General features: G+C 44.1%; 1 protein-coding gene across 4 annotated transcripts in view; it reads left to right on the top strand.

Annotated features, from left to right (window-relative positions):
- The window catches only part of ARHGAP26 (Rho GTPase activating protein 26), a 479,720-nt gene that overhangs the window by 133,090 nt on the left and 329,467 nt on the right, over positions 1-17,163 (top strand). For all 4 annotated transcript variants that reach the window (XM_040239820.1, XM_040239819.1, XM_040239822.1 and 1 more), the window contains exons 4-6: positions 1,489-1,560; positions 6,833-6,934; positions 13,719-13,829. In XM_040239820.1, coding sequence (XP_040095754.1) covers positions 1,489-1,560; positions 6,833-6,934; positions 13,719-13,829 — 285 coding nt within the window. The remainder of the gene's footprint in view (positions 1-1,488; positions 1,561-6,832; positions 6,935-13,718; positions 13,830-17,163) is intronic.

The following is a 17,163-nucleotide window of genomic DNA, read 5'->3' as shown; positions in this document are numbered from 1 at the left end:
AGCGAGCAGTGAATGACTTAAAAGGAAAGATTGTAAAATATCGTGCTGCCTTAGAAAAGACCATAGAATCTTAGAGCTGGAACAATTCACCCCACTTATTTTGCAGATGAGGAAATTAGAGCCCAGAGAGGTTAAATGTTTTGCCCGTAGTCACACAGTTGGCAGCCAACCAAGAACCAGTTCATTCATTTATTTAATTGTTGAAAACGTTTGAGTGTTCCTTTGTTTCAGCACTCTTCTGTGTTTTGGGGATGATGGTGGACAAGTGAGCATTTATAAGACAGTGGTGTGTGTGTGCATATATTGTAATGGTGAAACAGAGAGCTTCAGCTAGTCTGCATCTTCTGAAGAAAACGCTTGGTGAGGTGGTGGGAAGTTTCTTTGGATTACTTTGGCAGTAGAGAAAGCCTCCCCAAAGAGGTGATATTTAAGCTGAAAACTGAATTGCAAGAAGTAATGAGTTGTCCGCACAAGAATTTGGAAACAGAACATCTAAAAGAACAACCAAATGCAGAGTTTCGGAAGTGGGGAAGGTTTGGTCCATTTGAGGTGCTTTCAGGTGACAATAAGGCTTCTCTGATAGCTCAGTTGGTAAACAATCCGCCTGTAATGCAGGAGACCCCAGTTCTATTCCTGGGTCGGGAAGACCCACTGGAGAAGGGATAGTCTACCCACTCCAGTATTCTTGGGCTTCCCTTGTGGCTCAGCTGGTAACGAATCTGCCTGCAATGTGGGAGACCTGGTTTCAGTCCCTGGGTTGGGACGATCTCCTGGAGAAGGGAAAGGCTACCAACTCTAGTATTCTGGCCTCAAGAATTCCATGGACTGTACAGTCCATGGTGTCTCGAAGAGTCGGATATGACTGAGCGACTTTCACTTTCAGGTGACAGTGTGGTTGGAGGGCGGGACCTGAGGGGGTGAGTACAGTGAGATGAAGTTGAAAGGCAGCCAGGAGGCCCGAGTGTCTTGATCCCAGTCCAGAACTGGTAGGGAGGGCTACATAGAATCAGTCTAGGATGGTTTTTATGTCACCAAAGGTGGGTTTTTCTTTTTTTTGTGTTTTTTTTTTTTTTTTTTGCAGGGAGGGTTAACTTAGATTTAGGGTTGAATATATATCTACTTAAATATAACTTGGCTGAATGAGCATTTACAAGAAGATGTCAGCTGAAGCTTGAAATTTAGACCCTACTCTGCCACCAGTTCCGCTTGCCTTCATTGTGGTTGCTTACGTTTTTAAAGGTTCTCATTTTTATTTTTAAAGACTCTGTCTTACTCACGCATAGGAAGAATACCGTATTTTGAACCGATGACTCAAGTTTGATTTGGCGTGCTGCTGGTTCAAGTGTTATAAAGAGGTGACACAGGCACCATGCTCACTCAGATTCTATACTGAGGCATGGGGGAGATTTTGTGCCGGAACTGCCCTGCTTCTTTACTGATCCTGCTTCTGTGTCCCCCCTCCCCCACCCCTCTGCTTTTCCCCTCCAGATTGAGAACGCCAGTGAAGTGCTCATCACTCCCTTGGAGAAGTTTCGAAAGGAGCAGATCGGGGCTGCCAAGGTGAGAATTTTGCAAGCCTTCTTGGATTTTAGGACAGGAGGTCTGGAAAATACAACACCTAGTGTCCGAAATAAGACTGAGAGGTCAACCCCAGATCAGTCGCTGTAGGGTTTTGGTATCTAATTGTGTTGTGCTAGTTCATAAGTCATCCAGAGGTGGAAACTGTGCCTCCTTTGTGTGAGTAGTTAACCTGTGTGTTTGGACACCATGGAATTGTATTGTTTGCAGAGGTCAGGACTGAGGCCTAGGACAGGGGTTGCAAATAGGCCCTTGTGGGTGTGAGGACCCTCTTCTTAGCCCACTTTCGCTGTGCGTGAAATTGAGCCCTTTGTTGTTAGATCTTTACATTTTTTCAAGAGAAACTGAAAAGTCAAAGTTTTATGTGAAATTTCCTGGCTTTAAAAAATTGGTGGCACATAATTAAAAAATATATATTGCATGCTGTGCAAGTCAAAAAGCGGGACTGTTTCAACCCAGAGGTCAGCATTTGTTACCACTGACCTGGAAAGACTGTTGCTGAAACTTGGCTGATTCTAACCTGTTACTCATTTTTTAAAAGGTGGATTCTCCCGGGTTTCCCGCCCTGTGATAAATCACTGGACAGCCCCAGCCAGGTTGACCTTCAGTAGAGTGTTAGAGCCCACCTATAGGCAAGATGTTTTCATTGGAATCAATGAAAGCAAAAGAATTTTCAAGGTTTTTTCCTGTTTGTTTGTTTTTTTTAAACTGCACTGAGTCTTGGCCTTGCAGCCCCTTGCGCCACCTGCAGGGGATCTTGGGCAATGTCACCCTGTGTTGAGATGGTGTGGGTTTTACTCTTGTGAAATGGCCTTGAGAGGTGCCTGCTTGTAGGTAGGAAAAAACAGAATCGAAGTGTAACTAGGGTGGTCCCTCCCACCCCCAAGTAAGTGCATCTGCTTTCTGAAAATGAATATGATTAGGGCGTGAAAGAGACGTTCTGGTCAGTCACAGTTATTCAGAGGGATGGACGAACTTAGTGTGAAGGAGGGACCACGGCCAAGATTTTTCTTCCAGTTTTCCAGCACTTTTCATCCAGTTTTACAGTTTTCATTTATGACAAAATTGGAGCTCATTGGTATTGTATCATCATACATTAAGGAATGTATAATTTAAAGGAAGTCTTATTCTGCTAAGATTTTGTCCAGGCCTTTGAACAGGCTGAGGGACAGATGGGATAATGCCAAGTGCCCCTCCCTGAGTTCTCACTGATGCAGACCCCATGAGCACCTTCTCTTTTGTGGCCCTGGTGTCTGTGCCTCCCAGTCCTACCAATATGGAAGTGGCTCTGGAGGGTGCTAAAGAGCTTTGAGGCAGAGGCAGAGCAGACCCGTGTATTGAGTCATCTTTCCAGTAGTCACTTCTCCAACTCCCAAGCACAGACGCCTCTCACTCCAGCCTCTTCCCTCGGTTCAGCTTTGGGGATTACCATGGTTACCATGGAGAAGGAGGGGAAATCTGAGCGCGCGCCTTTTGGGCTGATGTCAGTGATGGTCATGACAGGAGCAGGTACTTTTCAGAGAGCTATAGATGGTGAGAAACACAAGAATTAAAAAATTTATAGAAAAGAGCCCCTCACCAAAACATGTTTTTCTTCACACACATTCTCGTCAAAGAACAAGGTGATGACATTGGGGATGATTTCCCATACCTCCCCCTTTGTTTTTTCTTTTTTTTTCAATATACTTGTCCCTTATCCCCACCCCCAACACTGTTCTTGTATATCACAGAATTATGTACATTTACAAGAACACAAAGAAACAACAATCCCTCTACTAGGCCACTGAGGGAGCAAATTCAGGAATACCTCAGAGCCAGCAAGTTCTCTGTAATGGCCAAGTGGAAGTTTCCAAACTCTGCCCGTGTGATGCTAAAATTACCCATCCTCCTCCCAACTCTGGGGCAAGTTCGGTTGCTATAACAACCTGTTGCTACTTGAAGAAGCGAAAGTTAGAGTGCTGGGGGTGGTGGCAGGGAGTGAGGGCTATGAATGAGGAGCATTCTCGTGCTAATATGGCTGCTTTGGGGGCAGGGAAGATCCTACGGGCTTGGCTTGGCCATGGCCTTACTTTTAGATACCTGAGTTTGGGGGAATTGATTTTTCTTACAGCCAAAGCTGGATTCTCCCGTGAAACTACAGTAGACGTCAGAGAGGGTGGTTCAGAGTGGGGCTGCTTGAGTCCAGATCCCATTTGTGCTGCTCACATATAAACATGGGGCGATTACTGACCTCCTTTTTCCTAAACGGAGAAATGGGGATCATGGTAGTGCTCACTTTACAGAGTTGAGGAAGAAATCAGCGAACCCCTATACAGTGCTCAGAATGCTGTCATAAGGTCATTTGGTATTACCTGTTCTGTTTCATATACGCAGTTCATTCATAAGATACGATGGAAGCCTGCTGCGTGCCTGGCACTGTGTTCCACATTGCTGTTTGGTGGAGAATAAATGCAGATGTAGTTGCCTTGCTTGTGGCATGCAGGGAGGAAGGCCCTGTACAGAATGGTGTAAATAAGCATATGATCTCGCACATTGTGGTGGGTGCTGTGAAGGGTTTCCTTCCTGGGATGTGGGACATGGAAAGCGAGTGGTGTTTTGATAGAAGGGGGTAGGTCTAGATGCTGGGCCTCATCGTCACTGCCACTACCCCGGCTGCCACCGCCATCACCAGCACAGAATTCTGTCGAGCTCTTTCCATGTGCCAGGTGCTCTGCCAAGCACTGGATATGGCTTATCTCATTTAGTCCTGACAGTCCTACAATGGGGTGGGTGTTCTTAATGCTTTTTATGTTAGTCTCTGAGCTGAAAGGGAAAACTGGAGGCATTATCTGATTTAGTCATCCTGAATTTATAGATCAGGAAATTGAGTCCTGGAGGGACAGAGGTTTGTATGGAGTTGGGAATCATTACCAGGATCCTAACTCTGTCTTGGATCCATTTTGCCAACTACTGTGTACCCTCTGGAAGTCAGTGAATACTGTCTTGGTACCTGAGTGGCTGAGTCTTACTACCTTCCTGTCTAAAGAACATTGTCTCAGTCTTACTGGAGTTATGCCCCCAGAGATCTTGTTTCTGTTTTCTCAGGACAGGAACCGCTTCCTGTTCCCTTAAGCTCTGGCTGTCCTCTTGAGCATGGAATGTGGAGGCTCAAGTTGCCAGAAAGTCACAGAATGTCAGTGACTCATGTTCCCAGGCCTCTTCTCACCTCTGGTCAGCTGGACTGTGCTGGCACAGGGTTGTCTTTTGGGGGTTGCTGACAAGGCTGGTGAAAGGGCTGTATGAGTATTAAGCAGAGTTGGAACCGCAGCTCCAAGTCACTAGATTTCTGTGAAGGAAAAGCATGGAGTCAAGTGTCTTGCCTGTACCTTTCCTTGTTTGAAGGATTAATGTGTCCTCTGGCTTTGTCTCCACTTGCTTCTACATGTTTTTTCATGTATGTAAGACTTTCAAACAAAATTCAGATTTGTAGGAATGGACACATGCCAGCTTAAATGGGTAAATGATGATTCTGCCCGTTTTGTGAGGCTTAGAGTCTTGGCGTTGACCTGATGAATGGTGTTTGATGCCACGGGTGCTTGTCGGCGCTTCAGGTGATGGTCTCTTGGTGTCTCCGTGACGCTTAGGCTCTGGGTGTTCTGCCAGCTGCATGTATCAGGCCCCTCCTGCTCACTAGGTGAGCAGCGCTTTGATCACACTTCCCCTCCCCAGGGAGGCCTCTCTAGAACACTTGTCTGCAAGAATCTTTGGGGCTGCACCCTGGTCCCTTCATGGGCCTGTGGCAGTCTGAAGTCGTGCTGTTTGTTTCCTGGTTAATTGTGTTTCTCCTTCTGCTTGAACACCCCCACCATGAGGGTGGGGCCTTTTCTGCCTAATATTTCCAGTGCCTGAAGGATCCTTAAACAGAGTGGTTGCTCATTACATCATCATTAAATGAAGAGGGGTCTCAGCTTCCTTATCTGGCCACAATTTTTTTTCTCGTCTTATAAGCCTTGGAGTTGCAGAAAAATATCTCCTGTGGAATCCCCAAAAGTCAAAAGCAGGAGTGATGCACCCAGTTAGTGCATTTGATCCTGTTTATCAGGCCATGGTGGACCTTCCTCTAGCCCCCTTGCCTGCCTTCCCCACTGAAATGTGGAGGGAAGAGAAACCACCTACAACAGTATGTCCAGGTGTGGGCTTAGAAGCAGCTTGTCTTGGGCTCAGACTCCAGCTCTTGTCACTCTCTGGAACTTTGTTAACCTCCTGCATCTAAGTTTTCTTATCTGTAAAATAGGGAATAGAAACTCAGTGACTTTGGGAGAACAGGGATTATTACTTGTAATACAATGTTTACATATATATATTTTATTTTGAAAGCAATCATATAGGATAATAGACATCTCACTAATGGAGGAAAATTTCACTCATTATCCCATTTCCTATCTCAAGTATTTTCACTGAAGTACCTTCCCACCTAATGTTTGTCTGTAGATAGACACGTTCTTTGTAGGATGCAGGTTTGTATCATGCTGTCACTACTTTTCATTACGTTGTGAGCATCCTACCATATGATAGCTAGCCTTCTAAGTTATGTTTATTGAGTACCTCATATTTTAATTATCCCAAATTCTATTCTTAGGCAGCAACGTTACTCTTGCTTTTTTTTGGTTATTATAAATGCTGCTGCAGTGAACACATCTGGGAAGATAACATCTTTGTTTTGAATGATTCCTTACCTTGAAGATCCATATGTGATATTATTGCATCAAGGATGTTTAGGTCTCCAAATTAAACACTGCTTTTTGAACATGGTTAAAGCTTGATCTACCGTTAATTCAGACTTGTCGCCTTTAAGGTGTATGCAGACCTTCCTGTTTGGGGATTAGCTTTACAGATAACTTTCCTTCTTCCTTTGGCTTTGAACATCCTTGTGAGTTATAAACTAGAAATTTCTATCTTACAACTGAAGTTTTTAGAAAGTGGAATCCTGCCTCTGCCACTGTGAAATGCTGGTGTTTACCTCGTTTCTGGTATTGTAGTGGCTCCTCTATGGTAGACCCTCAAAGCGGTCAGGATATTGATGTGTGGTTGTTTGGTTTCATGGGCATTATTGGAAGAGTAGGAGCTGGGTGGTCTGCCACATTTCTGGGTCTAAGGGAATGATGAACCCATGAAGATGAACAGGAAGAGTCTGACTCTGGGTTGCTTTCATTCCTGAAACATCTTATTTTTCTTTTTTATTTCTCTTTTCCTCTTTTTTTTCTTTTTTTGCCAGGAGGCCAAAAAGAAGTATGACAAGGAGACAGAGAAATATTGTGGCATTTTAGAAAAACACTTGAATTTGTCTTCCAAGAAGAAAGAGTCTCAGCTTCAGGAGGTAAGAGACTTTACTAGTGTCCTGAATAAAGTGTTTTAATGTTTCCATGGTACTATGGATATGTGCTGGTTACCCTTTGCTGGAACATCCTAGGGTTGCAAGGGACCTCAGAAGCCAGGAGCTTCATTCTGATCCCTCCTTCCATGCTTGCTGCCCACGTGGCCTTTGTCCCTTCTCAAACTGCAGCTCACACTGTGTGCTGTCCATCCTGTCCATGGCAAGGAACATGCAGCTGGGCAAAATCACCCTAATCACTAGACTGTGCTTCCTCCTTTCAAACTGAGATCTGTTTTCCTGTTTCTCTCACCCTTGACTTTGATTCTGTACGCCCTTACCTTGCCTTTTGACTTTCTCCTTACATCACTGATTTGAAATGTTAGTATCTGAAACCCTTTGGTCATCCTTCCTTAATGTGAAATGGAAAAAAAAAAAAAATCCAACCACTACTTGACGTTAGTCTTTTTTTCTTTTAAGCAGTATTTTATTGTCTCTCATATATTTTGTGCAGAGGTTACCTTGTTTCAAAAAAGTAAATTCTTTGATCTGCCCCTGTTTGTTTGTTTGTTTTTGCATAATGTCTTTTTAAAGAGTGGTTAACTTGGAAAGAAAAGTTGGCTTTGTGAACTTGGAGCTGTGACCATTTTTATTTAGTTCATGGAGATTTTCAGGGTGATGGGGTATATGTTTTGGAGAGACAGGGCAGTTTGCTAGTGTAACTCCATGCTTGGCTACATGAATTTCCTCTTACTTAACTCTTAAAAATTTGCTTGAACTGTCTCAGGTGTGTGCTAAAAGAGACCCTGTGGCTCCTGAGCTAGCCTGCATTCTTCAGTTTCCTTTCTTTTAGAGCAAATTCCATGCCAGTACTTCTGTTCACATGAAGGTGATGGGGTTAAAGGCTGAAAGATCAGGATTAGTCAGGAGATGGTAGAGGCCACTCCCCATGGACAAACAAATCCCCACTGGGATTTGTTTCATATCCCAGTTAGGAAGTAGTGTGCTCAGAACTCTTTGCTTTGAAGTGAGTGTTTGAATGAGTGAGTAAATAGTTGTTCTAGCACCTACTGGTGTTGGTAGATGCACATGTATGATATCCCCAGAGTGAGACAGCTTCTCTTCCCAGTCTGCTCTCTCCATGCTTGCATCCTGATGAGTTGGTCTGGGACAAGTCCCACATTTTCCTTTAGGGCCATGCCAATAGCATCTCCTCCTGAGATAGCTGAAGCTCCAATACTTCAGCCACCTGATGGCAAAGAACTGACTCATTGGAAAAGACTCTGATGCTGGGAAAGATTGAAGGCAGGAGGAGAAGGGGATGACAGAGGATGAGATGGTTGGATGGCATCACTGACTCGATGGACCTGAGTTTGAGTAAGCTCTGGGAGTTGTTGAGGTAAAGGGAAGCCTGGTGTGCTGCAGTCCATGGGGTCGCAAAGGGTTGGACATGACCGAGCGACTGAACTGAACTGAGATAGCAGTATGGGGACCAGAACACTGGACTGACAGAGATACCTTCTTTCAAGGCTTGCTCTACCACATAGTTGACTGTGTGACCTGGGAAAGTACTTGGTCTCTCTGAGCTCTAGTTCCTTCGTAAAATACTCATAAATCACCTGTCCTGCCTACTTCATGTATGAGATGGTAAATCACAGCTGCTACACAAATGTAAAGTATTATCCCCATAACTGGCCTGTTCCTCCCCCTCCCCTGTTAACATTGGATGGCATTCTTCCTGGTGCCTTATGTTCCGGCTGCTGTGATGGAATACCATAGACTGGGTCACTTATAAACAACAGAAATTTGTTTCTCAGTTCTGGATATTGGGAAGTCCAGGATCCGGGTGGTGGCAGATTTGGTGTCTGGTGAGGCCTGCTTGCTGTTTCATAGATGGCTGTCTTCTGACTGTGTCCTCAGAAGGCAAAAGGGGTAGAGTGAGTGAGTCTCCTTGGCAACTTGTGTAGAAACTCTACAAAGGGACTTCCCTGGTGGTCCAGTAGTTAAGACTTCACCTTCCAATGCAGGAGGTGTGGGTTTGATCCCTGGTTGGGGAGCTAAGATCCTGCATGCCTCCTGGCCTAAAAACCAAAAAATAAAACAGAAGCAACATTGTAACAAATTTAATGAAGACTTTAAAAAAAGGATTCTATGCTCAAGACTCTAAGCTCATAATTACTTCCCACAGGCTCCACCCCAAATGCTATCACACTAGGGATTAGTCACTAATGTAGTGGTGAGGAGGGCAAGCATTCTATCTGCAGTTCTGCCTTTGCCAGTATTTATCTTAGTGGATATTTTTGCATTATGGTTTTTTTTTTTGTTGTTGTTGTTACAGTCCTTGTCTTTTACCCATTCACACTTCCTAAGTACTTGGAAGGCAAGGATTGGGCTGTAGGTCTTTGTTGAAAGTCCTGGTCTCTTCTCAAGCACTGCTTTTTATACCTTAGCTGAGTTAAATTGAATAAAAATCTCATAATAATAATGATGATAATATTTTTACTAGCAACAGGAACAATAATAGTGGTGGGTGTTTACTGAATACATATTTATGTACCAGCACTTCACATGGAATCTGCTCAACTCACAACCACCCTATGAGGTACAGATGGATTCCCTCTCTCTTACATAGGAGGCAGCTGATGCTCCAAGATGTTAAATAGCCTGCCCATTGCTAGTCAGCAAGTATTTGAACCCTGGCTCCTGACTCTGGAGACCTTTCCCTTAACCCAGTAAGCTCTTGTCTCTCCATCTTGGAAGGGAAGGATGTTGCTGGGCTGCCTGCCAGCCATTGTTATTTAATGTGAATGTCAAGCTAATGGAAGCAGGGAGCAGGAGGGACCTTGGCGATCCTCTGGTTAAACCTCTTAGAATTCCATTTGCAGGAACTGAGGTCCTTGCAGAGGTCAAGTGATTTGCTCAACGTCTTCCAGCTATTTAGTGATGATTTTCCTCCCATTTATTAAAAAATCAACTTTTAACAATCTTATTAATCTCCTGCTACACATATAATGAAATCTATTTCCTTTGATGATCCAGAATTGTTCCTTGCTTGTAGGCCTGACCTGAATACTTGTAAATTCTAGCCCATCCCCTGTCTCTGGTGGCTGAAATAACAGGGTAGTGATGTGAAGCGATGCTGCCATCTAGTGGATGGCTTTAAAATGTCAGTGTCTTCAGTGGCTCAGAAGTTGGCTTCTAAGAAATCATTCCTTGGACAAATTCTTCATTGGATGCTTCTGTGAAAAGTCTGTTCAGGAGTTAAGTGTGTTGTGGGGAGTGAAATGAATGGTAGGAACTTACAATATAGGAGAATGTGTCTTTTCCAGGAAGCACAGAGTGGTTGATGGGTCTTAGACAAGCTGATAGATTGACTGCTTCTTGAGTAACAGGAGAGCTGCCTGCTCAGGGGTTGGAATCCGGCTTCTGATTCCATTGTAGCAGCGGCTAAGGATGTGGGTGAATTCAGTGGCCCAGATAAGAGGGTCACTGGCAGGAGAAACACACCATTCCACTTGGGATTTTTTTTTTTTTTCCTTTGCCATTGGAAATGCATTCTGCTTTACTGTTCTTCTCAGTGCTGGGTCACTGGTGTTCACATAGAGATCAATTCTTTTGTTCCTCAAGCATCAAGTTGAATGTTTGCTATGGGCCAGGCCCCTTTCTGGGATCTGAAATGGAAAAGTGGAACAAGGTCTTTACTCTCTTTGACTTTATATTCTACTAGGCAGTACATGAAAAAAGAGAAGAATAAATAAGAATTTCATGTAGTGATAAGGAAATAAATTGGGAGATAGGATATAGACTCCTCGGGGTAACCTTCCTAAAATAATGTCAACGCAGGCTTCTCTAAAGAGGGGACATTTGTATTGAGACCAGGGGAAGAAAAAGAAGCAACATGGGTTAAAAGCTAGGGCAGTGTTCTTTAAATTGTGTATGTGTCATAAGATCTGAGTTATTGGATCATGAAATAGAGTAGAGTAGGCTGGAATAGAGTGAAAAAGATGAAAGTGTGTTGCATCTAATTATATATGTATGTTTATTGAGTTATGTGGCAAAGGTATTTCTCTGTATGCATTAAAGTTCAAAAAAATCGAACTTCTGTCTAGGGAGAGGGGTTTTTCAGGCAGATGGAACAACAAGTACAGAGGTTGCATGGAAAGAAAGAGTGTTGGAGGGTGGCTAGAAGCCCCAGTTGGAACAGGAGAGGGAGGGATTGAGGGAGAGAGAGAGGGGTGGGCTGGCCCCTCAGGGTCTTCAGACCATAGTAGGGGCAGGGGAAGGCATTGAAGGAGCTGTGAAAGTATCTGATGGAGATTTTAGGAAAAGTGTTCCGGCTGCTGGATAGAGATTGGATTGTGGGGGCGGAGAAAGAAAGCAGAGAGGCCAATGAGGAGAGGACTGGCATTGCCCAAGAAGATGTGGCTGGTTTAGGGTAGGAGCAGGGCTTGGAGCCCATCTGCTTCCACTTCCCTGGTGGTAACACTCAGTGTACATGGAACACATCCTGGTTTTCAAATTGTTCTCGTCCTTTAACTCATTTTCTCTTCTAAACAGCTCTGCTCAGAGCAAGGGCAAGTCATACCAGCCCCAGTCTCCAGGTACGGGGAAGAGACCCAGAGAGGATAAGTGGCTGTAGCAGGTCCCACCGGCTAGAAAATGATGGAACTGAGATTCCCACCCAAGCGGTTGCTCTCCTGGCACTCTCACTGATGCTGAGCTCTACTCTTCTCAGAGGACTTTCCTCCTGCCTTCTCCAGCCTGGCCTAACTTGCAGCTTTTCAAAAGGGCCCTTTTTCTGCTGCAGTCTCACTTGGCTAGCCCGAGCAGGGAGGATGTATTCAGGTTGTGGGGGAAATCAGGGGAAGTAGATGTGTCCCTAGGTGTAAAGGTGTTGGATTTGTACTACGAGAAATCAAGAACTCGGGGACTTCCAGGCCTTAGCTGGCAGGAGCCCAGGCAGAAGTGTACAGACACTTGCTGGCCACCCTGGAGAGGGGGTTAGTACAGTACTTTTTGAACTCTGTCCTCCAAGTGAAGCTCGGTCAGTGCTCAGACATCAGCTCTCCTGCTTGGAGGCTTAGAAAACGCCCACAGGCTTAGCCCTTTATGTTCATTTACAACACTTAAACTTAGGGAGCTGGGACCTTCTCTGTATTAATATGGAAGTTGCCCAGGGAGGAAGTCACTACCAGGAGACTTGAATGGATCTTTTGGATTGTTTCATAGCACCTCGTCCTTTTCCAGAGTTTGTAAATTTTTTTTTAATTTACACGATTATTTATCTCTTTTCCTCATTAAGCTGTGCAGCCCAATGAACGAATGAACAATTTGCCAAGTCCTTAAGATACAAGGTTAGCAATACCATATGTTAGCAATACCTAATGAAGTGAAAGATCTGTCCCAGGTTTGCTCTGCAGGAATCTTGACAAATGGAACGCTGAAAGTAATACTCCTTTGGGAGCTTTGTCTTTGTAAAGTATGTTATCGAATGACACCTGACACCTTTATTTCTAAAGAAAAGAGTGTTTTGTTTCCTATTAGCAGGATATCCATTTTTGTTTTTAAAAAATCATATTTTTCTTTTGTCATTGAAATGTGCTTTCAGTGTAATTATCTGTTTGGAAAGAGTGAATTGACTTCTGCCACACTGTTGAAAGTGTAAGAGCTTGGTAGTGGTGGTTGAGGCACTTCTCAGCACAGCTTCTTGCCGCTCCACACAGTGATTTTCTTCCCTGGGTTCTGGATCCCAGATTGCTGCCTACTGGTACCCAGGTGTGGGTCTTTCCAGGTCTCATGACCTGCAAGAGTGGGAGGTGAGGCTTTGAGGGAGCAAGGTAATCACTCTGCTTTGCTGTTGTTGTTCGTCCAGGATTTGGGGGGAGTTGGGGGAAGTAGGTGGGTCCCCGGTGTAAGTGTGTTGGATTTGCACTTCGAGAAATCAAGGACTGCAGGGACTTGACAAATCCAACTGCTAGTGTAAGCGTATCTGACTGTTTTGCGACCCTGTGGCCTGTAGCCCGCCGGCCTCCTCCGTCCATGGGATTTCCCAGGCAAGAATACTGGAGTAGGTTGCCATTTCCTTCTCCAGGGGATTTTTCCTGTCCCAGGGATGGAACCCAGGTCTCCTGCATAGGCATGTGGATTCTTTACTACTGAGCCACCAGGGAAGCCCAATTACACTGTAAACTAGTAGTTCATCCTTGTCCAAAGAAAGTGTTCGGGATGAGTGAAAATGTTCTGTTCTGAGGTCTCCTGTCCCCTATCAGCTTGTTTTGTTCATTAGGGTGGATCGGATGAGGATGGTCCTGCACATTTTCTTTTTCTCTTTAAAATTCTGTCTTTCATGGAACGTAGGTCTGCCCCACTGTGGGAAGGTGGTAGAGTCTGAGGTTTGGAGAAAGAGCAACCAGGACAGAAGTCCCAGCTCTGTCTTGTACCAGCTCTGTCCGGTTCGTTAATGTTAGCCGATTTCATTTACTTCCTGTAAGTTAGGGGTAAGGATGCTATCCTCTTTTTAGGATTATAATGAGGGTTAAATAACTAAAACTTATGAGAATTGAATACGATAATGATGTACAGCTATGGGCACGGTGCCTGGCCCAAACTTAGCGCTCAGGTAACATGAACATTATTCTGATTTCTGCTTCATGCTACTGGATTTGTTTTTAAAAACCATCTCCGGAGATCTTTTCTTGGCTGGGGTGGAGGTAGGGGTGGGGAGCTGCTTACTGAATCCTCTCCTCAGATAGTGACCTGCTTTTCCTGTGAAATCCCATCTTTCTTGTAGGCAGACAGCCAAGTGGACCTGGTCCGGCAGCATTTCTATGAAGTATCCCTGGAGTATGTCTTCAAGGTGCAGGAAGTCCAAGAGAGGAAGATGTTTGAGTTCGTGGAGCCTGTAAGTAGATGCTCAGGGTTTTGCCATGTACCCAGACTTTCATCCCTACCCCTCATTCCAGTTACCTAGATGATAAAATGCTCTAAGTTGTTAATAAAGAGACTGACCAGCCCTGATGCTGTGCCTTCTGCTAGTAACAGTGCTGTCATCTGGCTACCCTGGATTCTTCCCAGTGCAGCCATAGACATGGAAGTAGAATGTTCAGCAACGGTTCCCTCATCTATGTTGGGTTGGGTTGGGCTGGTTCATTTCTAAGTCAGAGTAAGGGAGGGGAGGGGTTTTCATCTTGCAAACAATAGTGATGACCCCTTACCTTTTCTTCTTCCTCTGCCTTCCCCCGAGCCCCTACCCCCGACCCTGCTTCCTCTCTCCCGCAAATAACCCAAAGATAGCAACCCAAGGAAACCTTTCTCTTTTTGCCCCCTAAGTTCAAAGCTCTTTCTTATCCCAGGCATGTATTAAAAAGATGGGATAGGAAGCAGTGTATCACTCTAGGCATGTTATAACCAGGAGGCATGGAGATTGCCCTGAAGGGACTGTGATGGGGCTTGGACTTGGGTGGAACATCCCAGTGGGTATGTAGGGCTGCAGTGTGGGAACAAGCCTGTCCGTAGCCTCGGCTACCCCAGTGTGGTTGTGGTTTCGTGGAGACGTGGTACTGCTTTACCCTGCTGTGGCACTAGTGTTCAGAATCCATGGAAACACCAAATGGGCCTCAATTTAAGCCTTGCAGATCTTGAACTTTTCAGCCAGATGCAGCCTCTGATTTAGACCTAAGCCTTGAATCTCTTTACAAATAAGATAACCTAAATTTAAGAAAGTGATTTTCTTTAGTAAATAATAAAATTATAAGAAACTGAGAGAAAATAACGTCACTTTTTGGTCAAGAGTGTTTTCTGCCTCCTTTCTAATTTATAAACTTTGGGGGTGCTTTTTAGGCATGTAGACTGGCAGGCGATTTTAAGACTCTGGTCTTGGAATCTGATGCTTCTGTCTTTTACTTTGCTGAAACTGTTACGTTCTTGGGATCTCCTCCCAGCCATGTCATCTGGCAGATTCTTCAGAGTTGTTAATTACCTCAGTCTTACTTGAATGTTGGAAATTTTAGAGATATCTTCCTTTCTAGCAGTGATCTCTACCAAGATCTCAAAATCCCTGTCTTTCTGCAGGATCTGTGAGATGGGGAAGCCATCTGTCAGAGAAAGCAGGCTTGTTGATTTCCCTGCTTGGGGCCCAGAGGTGTTAAAACCAGCCATTCAATTATAGTCTCATCTCTCATGGTTGGGGCAGGAATTCAAATGCTGTCATGAAGAATTAGCCTTTGGCATTTTTACTTGCTTTTCCTAGAATTTCTATAGAAAAACAGCAGTATGATTCTAATAACCTTTATGTACACATTAATTGATGTTATTTTGTAAATGCCTGATTTTGATGAGTTGCATTTTAATTGACCCATCCCATTTTTTGGAGGTGTTTTTCCTTGTTCATTTCGATTTCTCCATATAGTAAATCAGGTACTATATCTGTTAGCTTTTGTTGGGTAACTAATAACCATAAAACCTGATATAACAGTAGATGTTTCTCACACATCTGTGGGGTTCATTTAGTCTAGGCTGGTCTCAGCTGGATGACTCTGTTCATCTATGTGAGCTTTCCTCCTCCTCCTCCCTTTCTTTCTCCTCTTTTTTAAAAGAGATCTGTAAGGACTTACCTTTCTGTTTCCTGGCATTCTAGTGTAATATATCAGTGTCTTAAGCTTCTTGAGAGGCAGTGTAGCATCATTGTCAAGGGCTCTCGAACCAGATTGCCTGCTTTTAAATCTTAGCTCAGTCATATTCCAGGTGCATGTTCTTAGGAAGTTATTTTGTGAGCCTCAGTTTTCTCATCTGCAAAATAGGTACAACAATCCCATTTATAAAGATGTTAGGGAGATTACCTGAGTTTATCTAGGTAAGATGCTTAGAATAGAGCTAACCTAATTGTGTGTGTGTGTGTGCTCAGTCACTTCAGTAGTGTCTGACTTTTTGTGACCCTGTGCACCATAACCCACCAGGCTCCTCAGTCCATGGGATCCTCCAGGCCAAGAATACTGGAATGGGTTGTTATGCCCTTTTCCAGTGGATCTTCCCAACCCAGGAATTGAACCTGCATATCCTGCATTGCAGGTGGATTCTTTATGAGCCACCAGGAAAGTGCTAAGCTAATTAACACCCAATTATTATATAGTTGCTTATTAGGACCCAGTTAACAGGTGTTTTTTTTTTTTTTTTTAATTCTGAGGCAGAGGGTCAGACAACCCCTGGCCATCCAGCGTCTCCTTAAATAAGTGAATGAGTCAAGTGGCAGTGTTAACAGGGTCTGCTTTGTTTAATACAGTCTTGATAAATCTAAAAGTATTTTCTGAATACATAGAAAATACTGACAACCCAGCTGCTCTGTCCAAGGAGCTCACAGCCTCCTTGGGGAAGCAATATGTATAGTAAGGAGCTAGCCAAAGTTGCATGCAGGTGAGTGCCAGGTTGGACAGGATGTACAGAGGGGTTTAAAAAGTAGAAAACCATTGTGGATTGCAGATGTTTTTGAGTTTATAAAGTGAGGCACCTGGAAAGCTAATGAAAAAATGTCTGGTCTCATGTTAGAATTGGCTGAGTGGCCAGTGGTCAAGTGGCCAGTGGCCAAGACACTGCACTCCCAATGCAGGGGGCCTGAGTTTGATCCTGGTCAGGGAACTACATTCCACATACCTCAACTAGAGATCCTACATACTTCAACTAAGATTCCGCATGTCACAACTAATACCCAGCACAGCCAAATAAATAAATATTTTTTTAAAAAATGAGTTGGCTGAGAGGTTTTATATAGATACGTAACCTTCACTTTTCCACAGAAGTTCTTGTTTCTGAGCATACTAGTAGACAAGCAGGTGAGTGGCTGGAGCTGTGAGTAGGGAGAAGAGAGTCATACAGCAAAAAAGCTACTGACTGGATTAGTAGTTCTCAAAGTCCTAGAAATAAAACTTCTCAAGCTGTACCCCATACCTGAAATGTGGGAGTGGGATCCAGTCACCTATACTTTTGTAAGCCTTCCGGGTGATTCTGCTGCACAGTCAAGTTTAAGCTACTGGCCTAGATTGTACAGAAGAACATAGCACTTGATATCAGCTGAAACTCTGTTATGTTCTGTGTAACTAATAAGTGCTTTGCCACATTATGTCGTTCAGTCATTATTTGAGGGTAGGTCCTGTTTTTGTTTTCAGATAAAGAAACTGAAGCATGTTTATTTACCTCTGCAAGGTCACACCTAGTAGATGGCCGAGCTGTAATGGTCTGACTCT

The sequence above is a fragment of the Oryx dammah genome, unplaced genomic scaffold (genome assembly GCF_014754425.2).
Source record: "Oryx dammah isolate SB20612 unplaced genomic scaffold, SCBI_Odam_1.1 HiC_scaffold_5, whole genome shotgun sequence".
NCBI classification, from domain to species: Eukaryota; Metazoa; Chordata; class Mammalia; order Artiodactyla; family Bovidae; genus Oryx; species Oryx dammah.
The sequence above is the reverse complement of the archived record's forward strand: the minus strand, read 5'-3'. Positions and strand labels throughout refer to the sequence as shown.